Source organism: Grammomys surdaster, unplaced genomic scaffold (assembly GCF_004785775.1).
Source record: "Grammomys surdaster isolate TR1022 unplaced genomic scaffold, NIH_TR_1.0 193, whole genome shotgun sequence".
Taxonomy (NCBI): domain Eukaryota; kingdom Metazoa; phylum Chordata; class Mammalia; order Rodentia; family Muridae; genus Grammomys; species Grammomys surdaster.
The window spans coordinates 6,674,384-6,702,311 of record NW_021604638.1 but is presented as its reverse complement, the minus strand read 5'-3'; the positions used below and the strand labels follow the sequence as shown (position 1 = coordinate 6,702,311).

At 44.2% G+C, this 27,928-nt stretch overlaps 1 protein-coding gene across 3 annotated transcripts; it reads right to left on the bottom strand.

Moving 5' to 3' along the window:
* Position 1: 1 nt before the first annotated feature.
* On the bottom strand, positions 2–27,928 carry Adnp (activity dependent neuroprotector homeobox). Of its 3 annotated transcripts, none has more exons than XM_028769558.1 (5): positions 27,396–27,928; positions 25,395–25,569; positions 9,185–9,297; positions 7,484–7,576; positions 2–5,253 (listed from the first exon to the last, which is right to left on the bottom strand). In XM_028769558.1, exons 3-5 carry the CDS (start codon positions 9,290–9,292, stop codon positions 2,143–2,145), a joined length of 3,312 nt encoding a protein of 1,103 aa, XP_028625391.1. In that variant the 5' UTR covers positions 9,293–9,297; positions 25,395–25,569; positions 27,396–27,928; the 3' UTR covers positions 2–2,142. The 3 variants fall into 3 exon arrangements, with proteins under 3 accessions (XP_028625391.1, XP_028625392.1, XP_028625393.1); XM_028769559.1 differs by lacking the exon at positions 27,396–27,928 and adding an exon at positions 10,994–11,370 and having other exon boundaries at positions 25,395–25,661; XM_028769560.1 differs by lacking the exon at positions 25,395–25,569.

The following is a 27,928-nucleotide window of genomic DNA, read 5'->3' as shown; positions in this document are numbered from 1 at the left end:
GTTCTTTCAAAATGGCTTTTATTGAGACACTTTTAGAGTGCCAGCATGATTTCCAGTTGGGAATGCATTTCCACAGTGGCTAAACCCCTTTTGGTGCTGAGGTTTCACTCATTCACTTTGGCAGGTGAGCACCTAGACTCTGAAGTCCTGGGAGGACCATGACCTCGCTTCCATTCTACCTGTACCAGTCTCCTGAATGGTTCTTGCAGATCTAAATTCCCACAAATGGGAGGTGGCTTAAAAATCAGCTGGTATTTCTGATTGGGTCTTTAGCATGTGGACATGGAGATAACTCTCCCCGGGACCAGAGTTGCTGCACACATTTATAATGTATCCCGACAACTGACTAGAATAGCTCCAAGGCAGCCATTGCAGCTCATGCTAGAATCGTACATTCTCCTTTACTGTTACTAAGTCAGGAAACAGGTCTTTTCTTCAAAGAGGCTTAGGAGTCCTGAAAGTAGCCACTTCTGACTTCTCTTGAGGCAAAGTAGCTGAGCCATAGCTGACCTCCCCAAGCATGGAGAAGTCCTTCTCACCCCAAGTGTTCTGCCACTTCTGCCCCCTTATTGCATCCTGCATTTAGCCTGTTCTCTCAGAAATCTCTTGTCCAATCATGTACCAGCTCTGTCAGTGCCAAGTGCCCCAAATGTGTGCTCACAAGTCATTCTCTTCACGGCACAATAGTCAAAGGACTCCAGAGACAGAGCAGCTGCCTGTTTGGTACAAGTGTTGGTTGCCATAAGGAGGGAATGAACAGTACACAGGGAAGAAAGACCACCAGGGTCCAACATAGTTACGTCCTTCACCATAGAGACCCAGGCTCTGCTCCTTACCAAAAGGGGAATTGAAAACCTCAAGGATGTTTACTTTGCAACAAAAAGGAAACATATACACAAATTAACACAATTTGTAGCAGGTGCCTGGAGAGAAAGCATGCTTTAGGCAAATGATAGATTGTGATTTCCCACAGTATTCTTTGTGAGTGTGGCTTCCATCTCTGCTCAGGGTGCTGTGGCATCAAACAGCAAAAGATGTAATAGACACACAGGACTGTCATGTGGAATAAAAGCAAATGTTTACATTAAGCACAATACAGCAATTTATTTAGATGCTTAAAATGAATACAAAGGGAAATGAAGACCACAAAATCATACAGACTACAACAGTGTGTCATATATTAGATGGTATAAATGAATACACCCAGTGGTGCTCAACTAAAGAGGAAACTAAATATCCCAAACGCAGCACTCAACTGTGCTTGCTGCTCTGACACAACACTCTTACAGATCTAAAAGGTGTCAAAATTAGTAGCTGTAAAATCAATTCTTGCATGTTATTTTAGCTTAAAAGGTCTCAGAAAGAGATCTGAAATACCATTTTTGACAAATGTCAAGGATACTCAGAACAAGAAAAAAATTCTATAATACAGGAGAGTCCAGATATATATCTTATGTTGCTGGCCTCTGTTGCAAGATTGTACAAGGTTATGTGCAAAAACTAAGTCTGTCCAAAGGTCCATACTATCGCAGGGTCAAGCTTCTGCTAGGTAAACTAGATATAGCATTTATCACACAGCAAGGGCAACACTAAAAACCAATCTATGACGGGCACACAGTAACAGTGTCATAAGCATCACTTGAGGTCTAAAAGACTGTACAAATATACATTTCAACTATTCAGAATGAATACATGAAAAAAAACCTGTCCATGTTCCCAAGTCTACTAGACACATTTGACTGGTAGTGTGTATGCCCGCCCTGCACTACTATGTGAATCAGGGTAAGGCTTTCCCAGGACATCCAACCAAACTTCTTACTGAGGGGGGAAAGAAATGCTGGGAAGGCAGGTAGGTAATGAACTACTACTTTTCCCTGTGTGCATTCATGAGCCACCAGCTTATTGGTTTTTCACACTTCATCACTGAGTCTACCAGAGAAGAGTCTGAAGCAAGATCAACCAATCATATGTCATAGACTTGGAAATAACCACTGGGACTGTAGTGGTCACAAATCCCCACAGCCTGCTGACTGACCAGTCCTTGCAAGCAGTGCCCGTTAGAAGACAGCTTTGCAGTCAGACTGGAAGGAGAGCAGAAGTCCAGGATGCAACACGGCCCATATGCTATGGCATGCCAGGGCCTCAGGCTTGCTGGCTGCTCAGCTTCACTCCAGTTAAGCTGCCATGCATGGGATCAGCAACTCCGTCAGTCATGCCGTCAAACTGCTCCCCATCCTCACTGTCAATTGTGCTATTCTGCCACTCAATCTGTGGGTTTGCTAAGCGCTCTGCATTCTCAGATGCATTTTCCCACTGTGACTGGTCCTTGGACCAAAACCCTTCAACTTTTCCATAGGAACTATTCTTCCACTTCAACTGCTCTGTGTCATCTTGCACTGTAGCCTTTTTTTTGGCAGCTGGCTTACTGCTCCTTGCGTCTTCACTCTGGGAAGACTCATCAGACCAGGTTCCTGGTTTCATTTCACATGTATTATCCTCAAAGTCTGAGATATGTTGGGAACCAGGTCCACTCTCAGACGGCGAAGCACCATCCTTCCACTCAACTACATCATCTTGGTCTACCTCACTATCAGAGGCATCATGCATTAGTTTGGCTGGTTCCTCAGTCAAACGGATAGTTTCATATTTTGAACCATCCTCCTCCTCTTTTTGGTCTAGCTTCTCAGATTCCAAAGCACCTTCAGAAATTACCTTCGGTACAGGCTCCTCTGGATTATCACTGGGAATTTTAGGCTCAACCTCAAAGACAGGGTCAAAAGGGCTGCCACTTCCATTGGATTCTTCTTCCAAATGTTCAAAACTATCTGAGAAGCTGTCATCTTCCTTCCCAAGGTTAAGTTTTTTGTCAACAGTCTTGCTAGCATTGATTCTCGAGTCTTTCTCGTCATGATTTTCAAATAGCCACTCAGCATCAAAATCCATCTCGTGTTTGACTTTATTTAATTCTTTCATGTTAAAACCTAGCAGCACACCAGGCTTGTATTTTTCACAGTCACGGACACACTTCTTCCTCTTGTTACTGAAATGGGAGGCAATGTCACTCTTCCATAGCCACAGACTGGCAGCTAACTTCTCAATTTCTCTCCTGGTGGGATAGGGCTGTTTGTTGAAGTACTTTGTGAGAAAACTTTTCCTAGCTTCGTAAGAATCATCTTCATGACCCTTGGGGTCTAAAGCTAAAACAACAGGCTCTTCGGGCTTCTCTTCAAAGCAGCTAGGGGAATCACTTTCATCCTCCAGCTTTCGCTTTTTTAGCAGTGGAAACTCCATTTGCTCATACGTGCGCTTCACAGGGGCCAGGCCTGGAGACTGATTGAGCCGAGAAGGTGCGTTTGTCTTGTCCTGGCCATTCTGGGTCTTTCCCACACCCCTGCAGTGGACTAGATGCAGAGTAATGGTTGAGGCGGTCATGTTGCTAGTATACACACCAAGGCAATGGATACATTTGTAAGTTAGCTTTTTCTCAACTGGATGAACTGTCTGAATAACTTGGTGCCTTTCTCGTAAATGATGTGCAAGTGCATCAGATATGGGTCCTTTGAGGATTGAAAAGCACAGAGGGCAAAGGGTCTTCCCAACATCTTTTTTATAGGGCACTGCAGCTTGAGGTGAACTTTTAACTGGGACATCTGCTTTTTCTTGAACTTTTGGTTGTGGCTTTGGAGGAACTGGGGCATTATTTTGGGCATGGTAAGCAACCGATTCAGCCGGGGCATCCCTCAGGTTGTATGTGGTCACCAGGAGATGAATGTTGGTGTGACTGCCCTGTTGCAATGTCAAATCAAAGCTCAAAGTAGAATCCGTTTTAGGCCCCATCTCTTCATCAATATGAACCATTCGCATGTGTGCTGCCATCTTCTCCACATCATTGAAGGTGGAACGGCAATATGGGCAAGACAGACCATGAATTAACATATGGTTGAGTAGGGTATCTGTGGGCAAATAGCGATTACAGTAGAGGCATTTGCTAGTAAAATTGTGTATTTTCATAATGTAGTTAGCTACTGCTGGGACTTTCTCGGCTTTATGTTCCTTTTCAAAGTGAACACTGTAGACATTCTCTGGAAAAAGCTCATTACAGATTGTACATATTTTCCACTTCTGAGTGGCACAATGGTTGCTTGGAGGAGGGCCTGTGGCTGCTGGTGGAGGTTTAGAACTGGACTGACCCAATACTCTAGATGCCTGTGACTGAGACACAGAGGGAGACTTCACCTGGCCTGGGGGTAGAGAGGAGGTGTTGGCAGACTGCAGGGAGTACCTGGCTGCTGCCGGGGGCCTCTGCTCAGCACCTAGCCCGTAGGACCTCCCATTTCCACTTGGAAGCAACTGTTTCACAGACTGAGACTGTTGAGGAATGGAAACTGGAGCATTGCCACCTAGCCCCAGCCTCACTGACTGGCCAACACCATAGCTCTGGCCCACAGATTTGACTCCATAGTTGTTTTGCTGCAGGTGAACATTGGACATCATGTTGACTCCCGTTGAATTTAAGTTGGGCTTTGGTATTGACAATCGGTTTACCATCTGCTGGGATGGCAAAGAGCGGACATTTCCAGAAGCAAGGGAACTGATTCTTGGTGGGAGTCCCATGCCCTTTTTCTCTTGAGGCTTGGGAGCAATCAGCATCAAGGGTTTGGCTCGGGGAACTACAACATTTGTGTGTCCAATCATGGCAGTGACCTGATAGCCTATCCGTTCATGGTCCTCAATGACATGCTGTACCAGAGCTTCATAGGACTTGGGCATGAAAAGGCATCGTTTGCAGTGGATGTTACACTCTTCCCGGGCATTTGTGCCCAGAGAAACTGCACCATTGAGTGACTTTTCTCCCGCCTTTGCTATGTAGGGTGCCGCTACGTGTTGAAAATGTTCCCTGTAGATGTGCTTCCTGACGATCTCATAGAGAGGGTCTCGGTAAGTGCACTTCTTGCAGTAATACACGGCTTGCTCTACATTGTCAGCCTGCTTAGGTTTAAGGCCATCGTTTTTGTTTTTATCTTTGAAAGTGCTGAGGCTGCTACTTGGTGCGCTGGAGTTTGGAGCATGAAATATTTTAATGTGTGTTTCCAAAGTCTTTTTATCTGCATTGAAGGTACAGTAAGGGCAGTTAAGGAGAATCCGATTTTCAAAGTCTTCACTATGGACATTCCGGAAGTGACTTTTGTAGGCAGAGAAGAATTTTGAGGAAAATGGACAAGCACTGCAGCAAAAAGGTTTTGTCCGATAGTCCTAAAAAACAAATGAAACAGAACAGAACAGAAACCAGAGTGAGAAGCCACTCAAGGCAAGTAGTTACCGGTTCTAGGCGCCTCCCCCAGGCATTCCCAGAATCTACGCAAGGCAATGATTTTTGGAGATTTCTCCTGCAGAAAAATTAAAGAACACAGATGCATTTTTTGAATCAAATACTTTTATTTGTATCCCCGTAACTTAAAGCTTAGTGTTACGTTCTTGCTAAATCTTTAAAAATTGCTAGTTGTACTTGCTGTTTTTAGAGAGAAGTCAAAGGCAAACAAACAAACCAAAACCAACAAACCCCTCAATTTTCTTGCTAAAAACAAAAATCAACTCTGGAAAAGCCCCCTTTTGTGGATCTGCTCAGCTTCAGACACAGGAACTCACAGGCAGTGCACGCAGGCCTTTATAAGTAACAGGTACATGGCTCTCTCACCATGCAGTGTATTTATTTGGAGTTTGCTGTGAATTAAAAGGTTCCAAACTGGGAACATCGGCCTCTTTCTATCTCTTCTCTGGCAGAACAGTTTCAAACAGGTCAATGAGGGCTGGAGATGGCTCAGCAGTTGAGCGCTGGTTGTATTCAGAGAGGATCTGGGTTTGATTCCCAGCAACTGCAAGATAGCTTATGACTATCCACAGTGCAGTTTCAGGGGATCTGGTACTTTCCTCTGACCTCAGAGGCCACTAAGCACATACACAGCACACAAATACCCATTCAAGCAAAACACACATTATAAAAAAATTTTTTTTCCCATTCAAACTGCCAATTAAAAGTCAGGCATGATTGTGTACATTTTTTCTCTGTGTAGCCAGGACTACACAGAGAGACTATTAAAAACAAAACAAAACAAAACAAAACAAAACAAACCAAACAAAAAAACCCAACCAACCAATGGCCAATGATGTAGCAGCTGCTTTAATGTATGAAGTTAACTATGACTGCCTTACAGACAGAGGGCAAAGTGTTTAGAAGCCACTGTGTGCTTCGGAGCACAATGACATTAGAGATCAGCTTTCAGAATTGACCCAAAATAGGTAAATACAATACATGATAAACAAATATCTTTTCTCTAGTTTTTCACGAACTGTTTGGAACCAAAAGTAGTCTCTCTGTGTTCCCTTCAAGCTCCTCAGATGATGTAGTGGTGTGTGCCTTTAATCTCAGTGCAGCGGAGGCAGAGACTAGTGGATCTCTGAGTTCCAGCACAACCAAGGTTACAGAGACCCTATCTTTAGAACCAAACCTTCTCTAGGAAAGCCATCTGATGTAAGAATGCTGCTCAGCACCTCTTCCTAGGGCATTCAGGAGAGTCCAAAAGTACAAATACAGACTGACAATCACTTCTCCCTATGCAAAGAGATATCACTCACAGTATCGTCTAACTAGGGATACTCAATGACCATCATTTTGAACATAAGAGGTGCAAGACATGGTTGGTCATTGCCCTTCTAGGGCTCATCTACCACACCCTCCCATCAATACCACACTCTATCAATGAGGTAAGAGAGTGTACATAGAAGGGTGCCTGCAGCCAGGGGCTGGTACACACCTTTAACCCCAGCACTTGGGAGGCAGAGGCAGGCGGATCTCTGAGTTCCAGGCTAGCCTGGTCTACAGAGTGAGTTCCAGGACAGCTATAGAGAAATCCTGTCTCAAACAATGAGGACAACAATGTGGCTTTTCTCTAGAAAACAAGAGTAGTAACAGAGACTAGAGAGCAGGTGGGTGGCCACACGCACAATGCTGGAGAGCAGTCCTTAGAAATGGAGGCAGGAAGGCAGTGGAGGGAGACTTACAGACGACAGCCAACTTTGCTATTTCAGTTTTCTAGAGACAGGAGGATCTCACTTACCCAGGCTGGCCTCAAACTCATTATAGAGGATGCTCCTAACCTTTTGATCCTGCCTCCGCCTCCCAAGCTTTGGAACTGCAGAGGTATGTGGAACCATGTCTGCTCTATGTGGTACTGTAGAACAAATCCAGAGCTTTGGGCAAGATGAGGGGTGCTCCAACTACCGAGCTGCAGTCTTAGTTCCAACTTGAAAATCTTTAAGAAACAAAATTTCTGTTTGTTCTGTTAACTTGGAAGTTTCAGTTTAGGAACAACCTGGGCTTCCTACCATTCAGGAAAATGAGACGTGGAGTTATACACTTTCCATATCAGGTCACTGCCCAGACACAGCTCTCTATGAAAAGCTTGCAGTGTGCTGTGAGACTTACCTGATTTTTCGTAAGAGAAGGGTCCCACAGTCCTACATCCTCCCATGTAGTGTTTTTCAAATAAAAGTCATTAGGTTCAAACTGTTTAAAATCCTAGAAAACAGTGAGAGAAATTTACAAAAACATAGTGGTATCAACCTCAGAAGACCCGGCACACAAATTCTATCTCTTTAACCAGTATGAAAGGGTCCAAGAGAATCAACCCACCAGGGACACTGGTGCTGAGGCTCTCAGCAAATAAAAGGCACATGGCCAGCTTTCCAAAGAAGGTGCTGCGAGTGCAGCCGGGGAGGCTCCAGCTGCACAGCAGCTCCATCGACCACGAAGCTCACCAGCCACCACCGGGTGGAGGAGGGATGTGTGCTAGAAGCCTTGTAGGACTAAGAGTCTAGTTTGGGTGCACAAACAAACAAATGAATAAACAGACAAACAAACGGAAGGAGGGGTGAATTTGGAATAAAACTCAGACTTTTTAAACCCAGAAAGAAAGTAAGCAACATGCCGTCCAGTTTCTAGTCTATGATGTGAAATTGTAATGTTCCCCTTCACAACTGAGAAGAAAGTAGGGTGAATGTTCTACAGCTGGAGGTGGAAAACTGAATGTTCACAAACTTCAGAGTATGTAATGGGTCTAGGGGGCGAAGCAAACCCAGCACAGAATAGGAAAGACACTTGACAATTTGTGTATTGGTAAGGATCATCTCCCTCCCACACCACCAAGTACAGATCCGTATGAATCTGAGGGGCAGAAGAGTTACCTCCACCCTGTGAACAAACCACCAGAAGCCCACTTCTGAGAAACTCTGGTTTCCAGGGAACATCCCTGACTATTCTGAGTGGGATTCAGGAGAAAAGAACTTGCTCCATGAATAAAATATACATCAATTCCACCCCTGCCCTGTGTCCTCAGCATTTGTTTTGTGCCGAGCATTGTGCCAGGTAGGCAATGGAATAAATGGCTAACCAAGGCCAACTGTGGCCTGGTCAGTAGGAACTTCAAAGTGTGCCAGGGAAGCAGCTGTAAGCACTTAAATGGGAGCTTGTGTCTACCTAACCGTAAGATTGGGAACAAGGAGATCTGGAAAAGGAGGAGACGCCTCTATCTAGCCTATGGGACTTGAAGGCTCAGAATAAAAAGGATAGAAAACAGTCTGGAAAGGCCAAACTGTTACACAAGGGCAAGATAAATCTTTGATAGCTCAGAAGGCTGACAAATGCTCAAATCCTATGGAAAGAGATGACACACATTCAGACAACCAGTGCCTCAACAGTCAGGTCAACAGAAACACCCAGGCTTATCAGAAGGAAAACAGGCTCTGCAGTCCCCACTGCCCCTTCCCTAGCTGAGAGCCTGACATCTCTGCTTTCCCAATTCCTCTTTCACAGACTGGAGACAAGAATTCCTAGAGCCCCCTAAAGGTTATTTCAAGGACAAAGCTCATATAGAATTTTAAAGCACCTTGTGCATTGTCTGACTTGTGTATATTCTCCATGCTATAACTGCTTTTGCCTCAGGTTACAAAGATGAACAGGTTTTCGGGAAAATTAAGTAAGCTATTCTAAGTGAGAAGGTTTCGGTTAAGCTGAAGGTCTAGTTAAAATTTACTATACCACACCTAACAGTGAACCATCTTGCCCATGGACACAATAATGGATCAGAAGCTGAGTCACATTAAAATTTAAAAATGGCATGCTACTTACTTCTATATGTTCTTTACAGTATTCCAACCCAATGTCACTAAGTATTTTTTTCACAGTTTTCCGGGCTTTTCTTAAACTGCCAAGATTGTTGACAGGAAGTTGGAACATAGTTTCTATTGGAAAAAAAAATTTAAGTCAAAGTCAAAACATGTACAACTTGTAAGTTACTAATCCACTGATCCCAAACCCTGGCTCCCTCAGTTGAGAATTTCTCGCCTAGTACAGAAAGAACACTTAGAGTAGCAGGCAAAAAGGTGAGTGCTCATTGGCCTTTCTTCCCTATTTCAAAAGAGGACATTTTAGACCACAGGGCTAGGCACAAGTCTCAGGAGGCTGTAAAAATCTGCTCAGACATGAATTTGAAATTGGAAAGCGGGAGCAAGAATATCAATCAGCCACCTCAAAACCAAATTCAGCGTGCACGTTTCCCTCTTGAGGCTGGACCTATGAAGCTGGACCCACGTGGGCCTTCACAGCACCACTCAGCTTCCAGTGTCGAGGGATGATTTTGCCACCTGAAATGTCCAATGACACTCACAGAGTGAGTTTCTGTCTCCTCCTGAAACCAAAGTCCCAAATGGTAGCAGGACTGGCTCCTTGGGTAGCAACACACTAGGGCAAAGGCCTCACATAGGCCACAGAATAAACACGCAGATGGATGGGAAAAGCCATGCTTGCGGCATCTGACCATACATTGATTGCTGTAGTCTTTCTGGGATCCTCTAAAAACTAATGCCTGTGAGCACGTGCTGCGCACTTGTGCCTAAGGGAACCAAAGAGCTGCTTGACTGTCCCAAATGCATTAAAGGGAAAAATGTGATCCACTTTTCAAGTTTCTTAAAAACCAAGGCACTTATGATTATTTAAGAAAACTGAATTAGTAAACTTTGAAATGAGATTTTTAAGGTTTTGAATGAGACTTTATTTTTTTTTACAATAATTTAAATACAACATAATTTTGGAGAATAAAGTAGCTCTAAGACCAAAGACAAAACAAAAAACAACAAAAAACTCACAAAAGCAAACAAACAAAACAACCAATCCCAAAGCACCAGCAACTGGAGTCTGACAAACCTACACTCTAGCCATAACCATCCCCTTTCCTGATGGTAAGCCTCAATCTGGGGATGTTCCCATAAGTCACAGGTCCCAGAATATCTCATTATGAAGTACCAACGGTTAGCTGGGTCTCCCAACATCAAAACCTTCACTGGAAACTCAGCACTTCACAGCCTTATCATTCTCTAGATAAACTCCTACAAGCTTAATACCGGGCTCAGAGCGCTCTCTCCCCAGAAGGAACAACCATTACCATTTTCCTTCATACTCCCTGGGCCTTACACCAAACCAAGCAAGAAGGTTTGAATACACCCACCAGTCCATATTTGACATAAAAAAGGAGTCAAAGGCGTCCACCATGCTTTTCCTCAGGCCACTACCTGTTAAAGCACTCAAGGTCAGTCTGGGCTCTCATTTAGAATCCCAATACTCAGGAGGCCCATGAACTAATGGCACCTATACCCTAAATGACACAAGCCCTGCACAGTGACAACTTGACTTAAACATCTAAGTTCAAGTCAGTAACTAGCTCCACGATTTATCATTGTCACCCATTCAGTTTTTTGCTTAAGTTTTAAAGAACCACCCCCAACCTACCCCCCCAAAGCCTCAAAACCCCTCTGAACTAGACACCTCAACAAACAGACCATATTTTGAAAATAAAATGGAAAAACAAACAAACAAACAAACAAACAAACAAAACCAGCCTGCAGTGCAGGGGGGGCGGGCGGGTAGGCTGGGTGTACTTTCCTCCAGTCCATCCTTTGGCACCAATCTCCTCTGGCCAGCCTCTCTGTTCCTTATGCTGGCCGTTTCTAACAGGTTCTTGCTGGAGAACCTCCTTTCAGCACACGGCACAAAAAGGGCCAATTGTCCAACTTAATGGAACTGTCCTCTTGTTCATCAATCACTTCCAAGACACCTAAACTTTGCAGGTCACGATGCTGGCAACACACAGGAGGTCCTTAGGCACCAGGTTTACACAAAGCTTTGCTGTCCAGCTTCAGTTGGACACCAGTCCTGCCACAAATGGTGTGAGGGCTCAGGTGAGCAGCAGGCTTCATCTCTCCAGATACTGATCAGTACTCAAGACTGTTCATGTGCTCACAACACGGCTGTGAGGTGTGCTGGAAAGCAGAGGGAAGATGCCTGAGGCAGCGCCCTCCTCACTGTGACCACACCCCTGTCTAACACAAGCATACGTGCCCAAGCTTTGTAGAGACACCAGGCAGCAGGACACACAAAAAAGTGAGTCAAAAGGAAACATGGGATCAATTAGAAAGAAGTTTATCAAATACATTCAGTAATTCTACAACCCCCTCACTCCCCAAGGCCCTGACAACCAAAACTAAAACACTATATGGAAAGAAGTCAATTACTAAATTCTAAATTTTGGGGACAGGGCAATCAGCTCAGTTGGTTAGAAACATGGTGCTGCCGGGCGGTGGTGGCGCACGCCTTTAGGCGGATTTCTGAGTTCGAGGCCAGCCTGGTCTACAGAGTGAGTTCCAGGACAGCCATGGCTACACAGAGAAACCCTGTCTCGAAAAACAAACAAAAAACCAACCAACCAACCAACCACCCAAAAAAAAAAAGGAAATAAAAAGCAATGTGGTGCTAATAATTTGGGAACATTCAATCCAAGTGTTTTATTCACAGCTATGTAATAACTGGAAAAGGTACATTGTATAAGCCAGGCTGACCTCCAGCTCAGAGACCCACCTGCCTTTACCTGTGCCTCTGCCCCTGCTTCCTTAGTGCAAGACTAAAAGGCATGTGTCATCAATTCTGGCTCATAATTGCCTTTTGAGAATATCTTAAAAAATTCATCTGGAATGAATGAGTCACACCCTTTCTCAATCTCACTTACACTAAAGAGAAGAGTAAGAGTGTCACAGTTTAACCCAGGCCAAACTCTTACTTTTGTGTTTTATTAGAAAGCAAGAGTCCAATGGCTGCAATGGAAATCAGATTTATCCAGGCCCAAGGCTACAGATGAGTTAAAACCATGTATATAGTTATAGTATGCCTTATCCTCTATGCCCTTCAGATACCAAAAGCAATTACTTCAAGCACCAAGAGGGTAAACAGAAAACAGCCCAGCTGTAGGCCAAACCTGTACAGAGGCAAGGGCTGTAACCCATTATCAGTACCTGGCAATACTGAGCAGAACTCTACTTCAAGTTCTGCATTCACCCACAGGCTGAGCAGGTTCTCAGGAAGATGGAGGAGGACACAATAATGACAGTGACAGTTCAGCAGCTCAAGGAAAGGTCTGCAAGACATTGTCCCTGCAGAGCTCCCAAGTCAGGGGTAACACCACTGAGTCCTACTTTAGAACTACAAAAGATCAAACAATAAAATACAGTGAGGAGAGCAACTGTCTTGTGTCCAGGGAGCCATGGGTTTGAGTCCCTACATCTCAAACAAATAGAACACAAAAACTTCTACCAAGTAAAACAAGGCAGAAAGGAAGGAAATCTTCATAGCCAGTTGGAAAATTTTTGTCTGAACACACAAGAAAAATTCTCAATTCAACTTGTCTAGGTCACACTGAGCCACTCAGAAAACAAAGGTGTCTTCAAAGGTAAAGTCATCTTGCTTCAGTATGTAACCTTACTTGACCCTTCTAGACCATTCATGAGTGTCTAGGTTAACTGAACACACTGACAGTACAACAGGAAATATGACAGCCAGTCAAGCACAAGCATCTATCTCTTTCTGCCACTTTCCAAAACTATTTGGGAACCAAAATCTGAGCATGTATAAGTTGACAGCTAATATAATACTTGCAGGAGAGATGTAACCCTCTGGGTTTACAAGACTAATCTAGCACTGCAGGAAAAGCCAACAAGGACACTTACTTTTTCATATAACAGAAGAATGTTGGTCTAAATCAGTGTTTTTTTTTTTTTTTAAAGTATAGAATAGAGTTTATTCAGGGCATGGGGAGGAGAGTTAAGAGGGTAGTAGAGGCAGAGAGACAGAAGAGAAGTAGAGGCTGACCATGAGCATGTGGAGAGTGGGAGAAGGGAATGAGGAAGGGGTAAGGGGACAGAGTGGGAGAGAGAAGGCAAGAGAGGAACAAGAGAGCAAGAGTAAATCAGTGGTTTTCAGTTACTATTCTCTGGAGACAGGGCCACATATACCCAAAGCTGAACTTGCACTTGCTTCCATGTCCTCAGTACAAGGATCACAGGCTAAGCCACCCTCCCTCCCCTCCCCACCCATTTCCCTTTATGCCAAAGGGGTTGGCGATCCTTCTGTGTCTGTATTTGTACCTTGGGTTTGTTTCTTTTTAGCAAAGACGCCTTAAAAGCCTTGCAAGGATCTTTTATCCAGCAAGGCACCCTATCAAGAGGTTCCTTTCAGTATGGAAGTTATCACCTACACACTGCTGCCACCAGAAGAGTTTACCCTTTCTTCTTGTCAGTGTGGGAAAAAGTCCTTCACGGTCCCAACATCTAACATCTCTCTTCTCTACCTCAAACACCACAGCAGCTACTTCTGGCTGCCCAGGGACAAAATGTTCTGGATTAGATAAAACTGCAACAAGACAGAAGAACGTAAGAGAGGTGGCTCAGACAGAGGTTAAGAGCACTGACTGCTTTTCAAGAGGACCCGACACAGGCTGGTTTCTCAGCACCCACATGACGGTTCACAGCTGTCTATAACTCCAGTTCCAGGGAATCTGAAGCCCTCTTTGGGTTCTGGGGGCACTACGTACAACATGGTGCAGACGAAACATCCACATACATAATTAAAAAGAAAACTTAAGAAAAATTAGGTTTAGGGCCAGCAGCTGGTTCCCTGGTTAAAAAGACACTTGCCATCAAACCTGGTTAACTTGAGTTCAATCCTTGGGATCCCATGATGGGAAAAAACCAGAACTGATTCCTGTAGTCAATTCTGACCTCCACACACATACCAAGGCACCTCCCAGAAAATAAACAAGTGTTTTTAAGCAAATGATGACTCAAATATATTGTTTTCAGAACTACTGCTAGGCACCAAACTTTCAAATTATAGACATTTCCCTCTTTTTACCAAGTTTTCTCTCTCTCTCCTAATTAAATGTGATTAATTACTTTTGCCATCACCTCAGTGATCTTCAAGTCATTCATCAATAAATAGGCTACTGTTTGTCAATCTCTCTGGTTAGCCCTGTGTGCACAAGACAGGGAGCTATACTAATTCTGGACACTATTTTAAAATTAATACTAAAATGTCTATTTGTCTGGTGGAAGCCACTTCATACATTAAGAGAGACAATCCCACACTTGAGGAAGTGTGCCAGGACCCACGGCCACAGCTTCACCAGTCCAGCCTGTGGGTACACACACACAGATTAACATCTGCACACATCTAAGGTCAGCTGGATGATCCTACAGTAACATCCAGAAGAGGGAGAGAATACAGTGGAGACAAGGCCTGGTCTCTTATCGGCTAGGATGCTAATGGCCAAGAACTAGAACCACACCAAAGGGTCATCTCCTTGTTTTAAAAAGAAAGAAAGACAAAAAAAAAAGAGTTAAGCTTGTGTATTTAAGAGAACTTTTTTAAGATTAGTTTTCAGGTAGGCATGGTGGCAAACACCTTTAATCAAGCTCTTGGGAAACAGAGGCAGCCACATCTGAGTTCGAGACCAGCTTGGTCTAGAAAGCAACTTCCAGGATATCCAGTGCTACACAGAGAAACCCTGTCTCAGAAACACAAACAAGAAAAGAAACAAACAAAAGCTGCACCACACCCAGCACATGACAGCTTTTTAAAAATGCAATGTCTTCCATCCCCTTCCCATTGTTAACATTTCTAGAGATGGTAAGTTCTCATGTAGCCAACTAAGGCTGACCTCAAACTCACTGTATAACAGTGTAAGCCTCTTGCCTCTACTTCTCAAGCCTTGGGCTTGCAGGTATGTACGACTGCACTTACTAAGTGTGTTTTTCTGAAAGCTACTTGGGGAAGGCAGAGGCTTTGATAGTTTGTGTTAGTGGATTGTTAGTGAGATGTTAGGCTGTCCTCATTTTTCCAAATAAAGAACTGTACCTGCCCCAGCACAGATCAACTTTTGAAACATGGTAGGTGAATCAAGCCAGTCATAAAAGGCCATTGCTATGTGACCTTGTTTCTATAAAATATGTAGAAGTGAATCTCTATGTGGAGATTAGGGCAGCCTGAAGAAGTGGGGGAACAGGAGGAGACTGTGGATGGCACCAGGCTTCTTCCTGTGGGAAAAAGTTGTTCTGCCTATTGCTATTTATTGATTTAATATCCTGATTGCAGCCCCCCTCTCCTGCCTACTGTAATAGGCACCAACTCCAACTAAACTATTGAACTGTACACTAAAATTGGGAAAGCTGTTACTGAAATAACAAAAACCCAAAATATAAAGTAAAACTCTCACATCAATCAAAGGCACAACAACACAATACAGCATCTTTTAGATTTCCTATATGCCTAAATCTGATTCTCCTTCTTGTGGTGTTAAGAGACTAGACTCAGGCTATCGCACAGGCTAAGCTAAGTAAGCACCACACCAGACCTACACAGCTGTACTTTCCTATTTAAAAAAAAAAAAAAAAGACACATGTATTCATAGTCCTGGCTGGCTACCTCCTACTAGAGATCCACCACCACCTTCTCAGAAGCATGTGCCAATTTTTTTTTTTTTTTTTTTTTTGGTTTTTTGAGACAGCCAAAATTTCTTTAAGTCAGGGTTTCTCCATGTAGCCCAGGCTGTCTTGGAACTCACTCTGTAGAGCAGAGATAATTTTAAAAAGCAGCTGGTGAAGGGGCTTGCAACCCCACAGGAAAAACAACAATATCAACCAGATACCCCAGGGACTAAACTACCAACCAAGGAGTACACATGGAGGGACCCATGGCTCCAGCTGCATATGTAGCAGAGGATGGCCTTGTTGGGCAACAATGGGAAGAGAGGCCTTTGGTCCTGTGAAGGCTTGATGCCCCAGTGTAAGGGAAGGCCCGGGCGGGGTGGTTGGTGTGGGTGGGGGGGGGAACACCCTCATAGAATTAGGGGGAGAGGAGATTGGGATGGGGGTTTCCAGGGTGGAAACCAGGAAAGGGGATAACATTTGAAACATAAAGAGTGAATCAGAATGACGGAACTTTCAGAGTTAAACATATTTGCAATCTGCTCTACAAGTACACTGCTCATACCTGGAGAATAAAGGGGAAGCTTTGCATTAAATAAATAGCAGTCAGTCATTTTCTATCAGAAAATTCCAGGTTCTTATTTATTGGTAAAACTAGCAATGACTTATAGTTTGTCAATAAATGGAGTCAAAAGTATTAAAAAAAAAAGCACTTGGTGTTCAAAACCAGGGAAATTTATCAGTGACAGGTTTTATCACTTATTGTATGAAATAACTACTGTATGTACACACCTGTTAAAAGTTTTCTAGCCTAGAATAAATCTCTAGAACAAGTTCCTAGATGCGATCTAGAATGATGATGCTGGCATAGTTCCAGAACATTCTAGACACTGTGAGTGAGTTACTTTGAGTAATATAGCAAATGGAACCCGTCTCCATGGCCCCAAAGCTTTTAACTACTAAAACAAAACAAAACAAAACCCCAAACAAAGAACAACAACAAAACAACAAAAATACTCAAACCAAAACAACCCTCAAACCCACTAGACAGCTTTCTTGGCAAATTGGCTCCACTTGTAGAAGCCAAGAACAGTGCAATGTATCATTAACAACGAAGGTCTTAGTGCACTCTGACTCAGATGACAGACTACAAATTCAACTCCACTTACTTGGCAAAATTGGGCATGTGGTATCACAGAGGCCTGAGAAAAATCCCATGTGTTGACTTTAAACTTGGACTTTTGTTCCCTTCTAGTAGTTTTAAGAGTTTAACTTCTATGAAGGAACAGCTTAGGAAAAGGGAAATGGGAGTATTCTCAAAGGGGACAGAACCCACCAAGTGTTGGTCAGTGCTTTAGCTTACCAAGAAACTACTTGCGGATGACAGCCTGTTCCTTGCATCATCAACTGACGAAATGACAAAGACACTCTGATGTAGCAGCTTTCCTTCTGAATGCTTGCCATGGGTGAGTTCAAAAATTCAGAAAAATGGCCGGGCAGTGGTGGCACACGCCTTTAACCCCAGCACTTGGGAGGCAGAGGCAGGCGGATTTCTGAGTTCGAGGCTAGCCTGGTCTACAGAGTGAGTTCCAGGACAGCCAGGACTACACAGAGAAACCCTGTCTCGAGAAACAAAACAAAATAAACACCCAAAAAAAAAAAAAAATCAGAAAAATGACTTAAAACTTTTGAGTTTTGTATCAATGCCCCGCCAGCACAACATACTATCTTTCAGATTATTTTTTTGATCCCAACTCATGGAGTCAAGAAAGACCTTAAGACAGTGGCTCTCAACCTTCCTCACGCTGAGACCGTTTAATACAGCTCTCAGTGTCATGACGACGCCCAACCGCAAGTATCTGGTTGCTACTTCATAACTGTAATTTTGTTGTCAGGAATCTTAATGTAAATACTTGACTTTATGAAGCCCTCCTGGGGTAGCAACCCACAGGCTGAGAACTGCAGCCTTAAGGTATGTAAGACACTGTCTTCTTATCAAGACAAACACTGTCTAGTACAAAGTACATTCTTGGCTTCCCCATCATCTATACCAGTAGCTGCCACAAAGTTGAAGCTTAAAAGATAGACTGAATGAACAAGGCCCCATCCACAGAAGGCTATGCCAGGCTATGTCACAAAAATCTTCTGATGTAGCTGCTGTTGGGGCTATGGTGCCAGAAGCAGGGAAGCCAGGTTCCAGCACGTCCTGCACTGGATCTTTACGGCCACCCTGCAAAGGCAAAACTTGCTGAAAACGTGGGTCAATGATAAACTAGGAGCACAGTTTGTGCTATGACTATTTACAGGTATAGAAAGAGAAGTTGTACACGCACGCACGTGATTAAAACCTAGAAAAGCCAGGCAAAGACTAAGGAATATTCCTGAGATCTGAGAAGTGGCATTTTAAAGGTTAGTAGAGTTTTAGTCTGGTTAGTAGTGTTTATTAAGAAAAGTCTGAAGACATTTTAATACCAGGAAATTAGCCAATGTGAGAACTCCAAGTGTCACTAAGACACAACTCTTCTCTGAAAGGTCTGTGAAATCACTAGTGCCTTAGACATGAGGTAAGACAGTGAGGGCATAGCAAAGAAAGGGAACAGAATACAACTTATAGCCAAAACCAAAACCAAACTTTTTCTTGATACAGTTTCACTAGCCCTGGGCGGCCTGGAACTGACTTTGTAGATCAGACTGAGTTCAAACTCTCAGAGATTCATCCAGCTCTGCTGAGATTAAAAGCCTGTTTATCTTGAATCAAAAATTTTGTCTTTCAGTAAGACAGTTGTGTTCACAGACCAAAACATACCTGGTTTGATATATAGACTTCAATGTCAAACTTCTTGAGAGGTAGGGTTGTCTGTAAAGCTGCTATTTGCTAAAATAAGATGGTAAAATGCAGTGAGTGAGTGAGAATCTATCCAGAAATGAAACAGATATGTGTTCAATTGTGTGTTTAATTCCTTGCTCTGCCATATACTAACTAGCTTTGTGACCCTAAAAACGTTAGCCTCTAGAAGTCTATTTCCTTCTATGAAATGAGGGGCCAGAGAGATGGCTCCATCAGTACCTAAGATTGGTTCCCAGCACTTATGGAATCCAATGCACTGTTCCAGCTCCACACACATGCAGCATGTACCCACACGACATACAGACACATTAGAAGTAAGTAACTCTAAATCTTTGCTCTGGTGCGGTAGCGCACTCGTTTACTCCAACAGTTGGGGGAAAGAAGCAAGTGAGTGGCTCTCTGTGAGTTCAAGGCCAGCAGGACTACACAGTGAGACCATGCTTCCCACTGCTCAAGTGCTCAGGATTAAGCCAGGCAGTGATTTAACGACAAAGCAGTTCTGATTATTTCCTTGAGCCAGATCAGATACCCTGAAAAGCCTAGTGACCTTGTAGAAAGCTTAGGCTATCTTATTCCTGAGAACCAGCAGTGGTTACCATAGTAACATCTTTCCATATATGGCATAATGTGCATCCGTACTCATACAGACACACTGTAGTGGTTTTGGCAATAATTTGGGTACAAGTAACTGTGCCATTCAAATCAGCACATTCTAGTTTTTATGTTCAGTGGTACTTCAAATATTTATCTAATGGGACTTTTGCACATGTATCACACCTAAGCAAATAACTTTTAAGACTCATATTGCCACCCCTAAGTCCAAGGAACAGAGAGAAAGCTGCGATGCGATGCGATGCCAGGTTTGACTTGTTAAGCTCCATCAGTTTTAGAGATCATTTTGTTTGAAAAGATGACGGCTCGGTGATGAAATATTTAAGGAACGAGGATGCATGAGAGATGTATCTAGACTCAGAGTGCATGAGTGCAAAGGCACTTTCCAATCCACCCGACTGTAAACAAGCCTGTACAGGCAGGGGCACATGGAGAGTGAGCGCTGCTTGTGAAGAGCTCCTCAGGCTTAGAGGCACTTCCTGTCAGTACAGTAGAGAGGGCAACCTGGTTTAAGAGGAACCCGGGGAAAAAAGCAATTCGAATACTCAGTGGGCCTAAGCACAGCAGACATGTTCATTTATAATCATGAGAGCAAAGCATTCTTATATCTCAACGTTTTGTGACTAGGTTACTTTAATACTCTAATCTTTCAAAACCACTCAGGAATAACTTTCTACAGAAATGAGAAATTATTTTCTATACCATTTAAAATAAAAATAACAGAATAGTTTACTTAAACAATGTCATCAAGCTGTGTTTCTAAACCCTCTCCCAGGGTCAAGGTTTAACAAAAGGCATTTCCAAACAGGTTAACCTTCAACTTCCCATGCAGCTGAGGAAGACTATTATCTTCCAATCCTCCTGGCCCTACTTCCTGGGTGCTGAGATTACAGGAAAGCCAAGCACTACCACACAGGGATCCTACAGCACTAGGGATTCACTTGCTGGCTCAACCAGAGAGAGGTATTTCCTTTGCCTTCTGCACCTGCTGTTTTTCATGATTTGGGCACTTCCTGAATCAGAACAGCCTCAGCTCACCTTTCACAGGAGTGAGAATACTACTAACCTAGAATTCACAACTGCAATTTAAAATTTAAAGCTGCCACAGCACCATATGCAAGTTTCTCACCACATTCTGTTTCTAAAGGGACCAATCACAGCTCTGTAGAGAAAGGACAAAAGCTATGACTGCTAAGCAAAGCCACTACTGAGCAAAGTGAGAACAGGAACTAAACAACCAAAGCACTGGGGCAGCAACGGGACCTGAGCAAGTTTTCTATTCAGACCCTAAACAAGCAATTACAGATGCACTAATGCAAACTGCACAACTGATATTCATTTCTTGCTGGGGTGTGATCAGAACCCATCCATGCAGGTTCACCACCATATGCACAGACAATAGTCAAGAGCTCACAGAAGCACTCAACATGTCCCAAGCACTGACTGCAAAGATGGTTTAGTAGTAAGAGCACTACTGGTTCTTCCAGAGAACCCATGTTGAGTTTCCACCACCCATAGCTTATAACCACCCAAACCCCAGTTCTAGGGGCTCCAACATCCTCTTTTCAATCTCCACAGGTGTTAGGCACATACATGGTGCAGGCATACTTACAGGCAAACTACTCACATAAAAAATCCAATAAATAAACATTCTTAAAAGTGCCCCAAGCACAGGCCTAGACATCTGTCAAGAGACTGCGGCTCACTGCATTGCTGCTGTACATAGTAGTACCTTCATTTCTTTACTTAACACATACAACAACAACAACAACAAAACAAAGACACCGCCGAGAGAATGGTTTCGAGCTAGAAAGCCAAATTGATGAGGCAGGCATTAGTCGTGGTCTTCCAACATCCAGCCAGAGCTTCTCTGTGCAGCCCTGGCTGTCCTGGAACTCTCTGAACTCAGAGATCATCTTGCATTTGCTTGCCAAGTGTTGGGATTGGAGGGAATCTCCATTTGGCTGAGACACTGATCTCTTACTCTTCCTTTGGATTTCTTTTTACTTGTCTATTCCTTTGCGTGTGCGTGTGTGGGGGCATGTACTCCAGTGCATGTGGCCATGGAGGCCAGAGGAGGATGTTGCTGGGTACTCTGGAGCTGGAGTTACAGGTGGTTTTGAGACTGGTTCTCTACAGGAGGACATATCCTCAACCACTGAACAATCTCTCCAGCCCTAATCTTACTCAGTACTCTGAAATCGAGTAATGGGTCTCTATACCTAACAGTTTATCCCTACCAAAGCCAAGTCACCTCCAGGAGTCAATTACAAACCTAGACTCTAGCCAAAGGATTAAGTATCAAGACGTATAGAGATTCAGCCCTCACAGCCCTGGCTGTCCTGGAACTCACTCTGTAGACCAGGCTGGCCTCGAACTAAGAAATCCGCCTGCCTCTGCCTCCCGAGTGCTGGGATTAAAGGCATGCGCCACCACTGCCCGGCCAGCTCTCTCTTCAAAAGCTATCTCCAGAGGTTTCTTTGCAGTTCTTATATCTCCCAAACACATTTCTGGAACATTGCTGATCCTCTTCCCAAGTTCCAGGATTGTTCTAGCAACTGTCTTAGAAGGGAAGGATAAGCAACGGTAAGGATGGAGTGTCTCCCAAAAGGCGAAGGGCTGTGATCACAGAGATGAAGGAACCTGAGCGGTACTGTCCTCATATTCTGAGACCCCTCCCTGCTCATATACTCTCTGTAATTAAGTTGATGTAGCTAACTCTACTTTTAGGAAGCAGGCTAACAATACATGGAAATCTTTCCTTCCATGGGGCAGACGATGATCTCACTACACTTGAAGAAAGAAAGGCAGGTGGGTCATGAAAAGGGCAGGTATGAAAAGTGCTAAGACTAGAGACAGGAAAAACCAACCTTCTACCTGAGCAACAGGATAAGCAAACAAAAGCCCATGGCCACAAAGGCTGGGCAAGACGTAGATGGCTTACGTGACATTTTCACCATCAAGATATGAAACAGCCAGTTTGTCAACAAGTCAGTAACTCTGCTGAAGCACCCATTTGGTTAGTTAGCAATTAGTTTATACTAGCTTCATAAACCCCATTTCCATACTGACAACATGAAAAGCGATACAAACTTCAGTAAGGGATGACACCAGTTGCAGGGACAGCAACATTAAAATTTATGTAATAGCAACAAATTGTCAAGTTCTTTCAGCCTCACTAAAGCTACACACTTAGGGAGCAACTTTCCCCTACATAACTCTTGGAAAACTAAACTACTACTGAGTATTTTACCTTCCAAAAAGTACAAGAGGTTTTATGACATTCATAAAGTTCTTTGACAGGTTAACAAATAAATAGCTTATTGTAAAACAGCCTAAGTTTATAGACATAAAATAGTATAGACACTATGGAGAAAATATCAAAGAAGCTTCTAATATTAAAAAAATTAAAACATCAAATTTTTTAGTATCATGTTTAAAGTTACCATAAACTATATTTTTAATATTTAAAATGTCTTATTTGTACCGAGTGTGACAACCATTCTCAACTTAAAAGTCTCAACTCTCCTTCCTTCTCCTCCTCCCCCTCCCCTTCCTGCCAGATAAGGGGCTGGAGAGATGGCTCAGTGGTTAAGAGCACTGACTGCTCTACCAGAGGTCCTCAGTTCGATTCCCAATGACAACATGGTGGCTCTCAACTATCTGAAATGGGATTCAATGCCCTCTTCTGGTGTGTATAAAGAGAGTGACAGTGTACTCATATATAAAATAAATATATCTTTAAAAAATACATTCACATACATCCAGTTGAGCTCAAAAATCCCATGACTTCAACTAAAATAAAGCAACAAACAACAAAAAAGACGCTACTTAAATTTCCAAGTTTTTCTTTCTTTCTTGGCATCAGATCCCATTACAGATGGTCACGAGCCACCATGTGGTTGCTGGGAATTGAACTCTTGACCTCTAGAAGAGTAGTAGCTAGTGGTCTTAACCACTGAGCCATCTCTCCAGCCCAAGTTTTTTTTTTCTCCCCATTTTTAATCTACCAACTATTAAGTTTCTACTTTTCTCCTTATATCAAGTCAGCTATTTCTTTTTTTTTTTTTAAATGTTTTTTTTAAAGATTTATTTATTTATTTTATTTATGAGTACACTGTCGCTGTCTTCCGACACACCAGAATAGGGCATCCAATCTCATTACGGATGGTTGTGAGCCACCATGTGGTTGCTGGGACTTGAACTCAGGACCTCTGGAAGAGCAGTCAGTGCTCTTAACCGCTGAGCCATCTCTCCAGCCCCAAGTCAGCTATTTCTTAAGTTGCAACTTTTCACAACTGAATTTGTAGAATAGGCATCGGAATTAAGATAAACAGCCAGTATAATTCTGGCTGTCCTAGAACATTTCTGTTTTTCCCAGACAAGGTAGTCCTGGCTATCCTAGATCTCACAGGGATCCGCCTGCCTCAGCCTCCTGAGTGCTGAGACTAAAGGCGTGCGCCACCACTGCTCAGCTTAACGTTCCTGCTTTCTAAAGACTGAATTCTTCTCAACAGACACATATACTTAAACATTGCTACAAGGAACAATCTCACACTGGCATATCATATAGATAGCTCGACTTTCAGTAATTAAGCTTATTGGTCAATTACTTTTGAGCTTTTGTAGAAATAAAATACTCAATATTGTGAAGTTAAAGTGCTATCAGATTTTTTTCTGAACTCTGGTTTAAGAAAAAGAATCAAGAAAAGTCAGTTCATAATTGGTGTTTCCTATATAAGGCCTTGAGAACCAAAATTTAAGATCTGGTTATTTTCAATGTCTAGTAGACTATTACAATAGTCAGAAGAAAATCTTTCAATAAATCAAGATAATAAAGTTAATTAAACAGAACACTCAACTTCTCTACTCAGGTTAACTAAGGCTGTTCAAAGAATTCCACTATAAATTTCAGCTTTCATGGGGCTAGAGATGGGTCAGCTGTTCTTGCAGAGGACCAAGTTCGGTTCCCAGCACCCTTACTGTGGTTATAACCATCAGTACCTCCAATTTTAGGAACTCTACTGCTCTCTTTTGGTCTCCACGGGCACTGCAGGCACACAAAGCACATCTATACAAGCAGGGAAAACACTCATTCACATATGATAAAAACAAATTTCCATTTTCCAACTCTTTCTTTTTGTACCAAACCCAGCTAACTGCTGAAATTCCAAGTACATACATTCTCACATCCCACAAGGTTCCTTGAAGGAAAAATGACCACCACCATAAGGAAACTAGCTTACTCTGTCATTTCATTTAAAAGAATGAACTTGCAAACTTTATCTCAAACACATATTCTAACAGGAGATTGTTCTCTTATTTTTCACTTTATGTGTCTAACAAATACTAATACAGTATTTAAAGATTACAAACAATCTTACTTGTATTTAATACCGGACTGTGTAAATACTAAAAACATATAAACCATGAATCCAATATAGTGTCTCAGAGCAATACTGGTAACAAGGTGCCTCTTTTTCACTCAGCAAAATGTTACCTGACAGCAACTTTAAAAAAACCAAACCAAACCAACCATCTTCAAGTATAAATAGTTAATTACATATATTTATTTGATATCCCATAATTTATCTTGGCAGGTTGATGTAAGATGTCTGTAACAGGAGGATAAAGCATTCACAGATACCAGCATCCACTGTCAGTCTTCCCAAACAAGAACAAGTACATGGCAAGGCACTTTCAACTTTCAGATCAAATCCAGAGAAACCTACCAGGCTAATCACATCTCTATCAATAAACTACTTTTCCCAGTCCCCTTTAATCAAGTAATTAAGGCTTTCAGAAGCTTAGCAAGTCTTGAGTTAGACCACTTAAAACTTTATGCCCAATAGTGCAGAATGCCAATGATCTTAACAACATCATCAACTTTAAAATTTTCTCTTAAGAGACACATATCTTAGATGTTCACAACCCACTACTGCAAACAGCTGTAACTAGTTCCTTGAGGAATGCGGCTAGGCTGAAATCTTGGATGTTTAGGTTTTGGTGGTGATCAGGAAGTCTCTAGCTTTCCTGATGCTGCAGTTCCCACCCTCCAAAATGATATACCCACCGGTGTGAATTGACAATGTAGTCCAAAGAGCAAGGCAGGGAACGGAGTCCAGATCCTCAAAATGGCAGTACAGGGAATAACCACTAGGCCACCTATCAGTTCAGTACAAAAAGTGCAACCCTGTGCATCTCGGTGTAAAAGTTGGGGCCTAGGTTTCGTACTGTGCATCTCACACCTATGGAAATAACAACAGGAGTAAAATCTACAGAAATCTACACACCCTAAAAAGGTGGGTGCGCACCAAAGATTGGTGTCAACACTTGCAAAGGCAGTTGGCTACCGACAGTGTACTGCTGGAAGGGTGTAAGTGGAAGGCTATTCAATTTTGCAATTAACTCTATTAAGTTTGACAATAAAGAACCCAATAGGGACCTGATGTTTACCAACAAAGCCTTGCAAATCCTGACACCCATCCCTCATAGCTATCAAAATCATCACCCCACAAAAACCTCTGAAGAATGACTGTTCACTCTCAAAAGAGTTGGAGATTTGGATTGACCAGTGATCCCCCAAGCCCATGACTTTCAGGTTTTAAACCACCCCCTTTACCACCTGACCTAGGAAAGAGATGTCAACATACCAAATCTAAAGGTGAAGGAATTCTTGAGAAAGGGAACCTATGACCCAAGGATGTGCACCAAGTTGACTGATCAGCAATTAAAGTCCAAGGGTGAACAGGTTTGAAAAAGTTAAAAAGACAACTTTCCAAACAGAGAAGTGGCTTTCTTAAATAAAATCTCTCTAGACTCACTTAATCCTTCGCCATGTTGCTGTCAGCTCATCCAGTGCAAGTCTTGCTGGGCCCATTTTCCCATGGTCTGTAGAAGGCGCTGTTAAGCACATCCTGTTCTAGTTCTGGGGCCCTTCCCCCCTCTGCAGCCTTACCCAGCGCAGAGAATGCGCCCCCTACTGACTTCAACACTCAGTGCCTTTAACCGACTTGGCTGCAGTGCCTTTTGGGTGGGGGCTGGTATTTTCTTCATGGCCATAAACCAGAAGCAACAATGCAGATTTATAAAGAAACTGCACAAAGCTATCCAAGAGACACCCCCCCACACACACATCCCATTGTGAAGGTTCAAGACACAGGCACAAGAAGCATCAGGGATGGGAACTGGGCGTTTGGGGCTGGACAGCATTAAAATGGCTAACACAGGAAATAGTTTGGTTCTTTTTCCCTCCTAAGCCTTTGTCTGTGAAATGGGGTTATGACAAGAACTGTCCAGAGGACCTGGTGACTGTAAGAACACTGAGAAGACACTTGGGGTGTGTGGCAGGGAGTGAGACTAAAATGAATATTAGACTTCAGATCTCGATCTTGGAGAGAAGAAGAGAAGCAATCGCGCCTTTTCTAGCAGACAGGCATCCAGGTTGCGGGGTGGGGTGGGCAGGGGAGGAAAAGGACAGGCAGCCCAGAGGAAAGAAGAGGTGAATAAGAGGGTGCTCAAAGAACTACTCCCCATTCATTGCATTCGGAAAAAAAAAAATCTTTCCGCGGCTTTCTGGATTTCCATTTTCTGACTACAAAGTTGATCAGAAAGCTCTAAAGAGGGAGTGCTGACCAGGTAGCCCAGGTTGAGAGCAGGGCTGGTGAAGGGCTGTGGTGGTTAGGATGGGAGGGAAACTGGCATGTTGTTGGGGAGGCAGACTTTCACCCTGTGCCATGCACGCTCCCCGCCCCCCAGGCCTTTCCCCCCTCCCCCCAAGCCTAGGGTGGGCAGACCTGGCAGAAGGCAGGTTCCGGGGACCGGGGGAGTGCAGGGGGGGAAGGGGCGGGAGGGGATTAGTTCTGGGGATGAGAACGCGAGCGGGGTTCGGCCGGGGGCGGGGTGGGTGCGGGAAGATGCCACTAGCCGCAAAAGCCCTTGGGTGGCCGGCGGCCTCGCGGGGCGGAGAAGGGGGTCGGGCTGCAGCAGAGCTGCGGCCGGTTCTGGGCAGTGTGTGCACGCTGTGCACAATGACCGCGCCCGGGTCTGGCGGCGGGCAGGGCCGCGGGCTTACCTTGGCTCGGCCTCGAGGCGTGCGCGGGGCCGGCGTGCTCCAGGGCCCGGCGGCGGGTGGACGGCGGCACGGCGATGGCGGCGAGGACGCGCCCGGGGCCTCGTCGCGCTCGGGCTCCGGCTCGAGCCGCGGCCGCGGCTGCTGCCGGGGGGCGCGGCGGACGCAGCAGAGCGGCGGGCGGCGGCGCGGGCAGTGCAGACAAAGGAGGGGCGGAGGGCGGCGGAGGGCGTGGGGCCGCGGCTTCACCGTCGCGGGCGGGCGGCGGTAGCCGCGCGGCTCCTCGGCGGCGGAGACCGAGAGAGGGAGCTGTGTCTGAGAAGACGCCAAATCCCCCCCGAGCGCGGCCGGAGGGGGAGGGGGCCAAGATGGCGGCGGGCGGGGGGCGGGCGCTCAGCTCATGGGTCCCGGCGGCGGCGAGTAGACCGGGCCGGCGGTGGCGGCGGCTGCGGCGGGCGGGGGGAGGGGGCTGGTCCCGCGTCTCCCCTCAGCAGACAATACAAGCGCCTCGGAGCAAGTCCCCGAACCTGCCCTAG

What these genes read in the sequence shown, in the direction of transcription:
- Adnp (XM_028769558.1), bottom strand. Translation starts at nt 9,292, where the DNA reads ATGTTCCAACTTCCTGTCAACAATCTTGGCAGTTTAAGAAAAGCCCGG. An exon ending in ACTGTAAAGAACATATAGAA is followed by an intron (nt 7,577 to 9,184) that starts GTAAGTAGCATG and finishes ACTGTTTTCTAG; the next exon opens with GATTTTAAACAGTTTGAACC. An exon ending in CTTCTCTTACGAAAAATCAG is followed by an intron (nt 5,254 to 7,483) that starts GTAAGTCTCACA and finishes TTTGTTTTTTAG; the next exon opens with GACTATCGGACAAAACCTTT.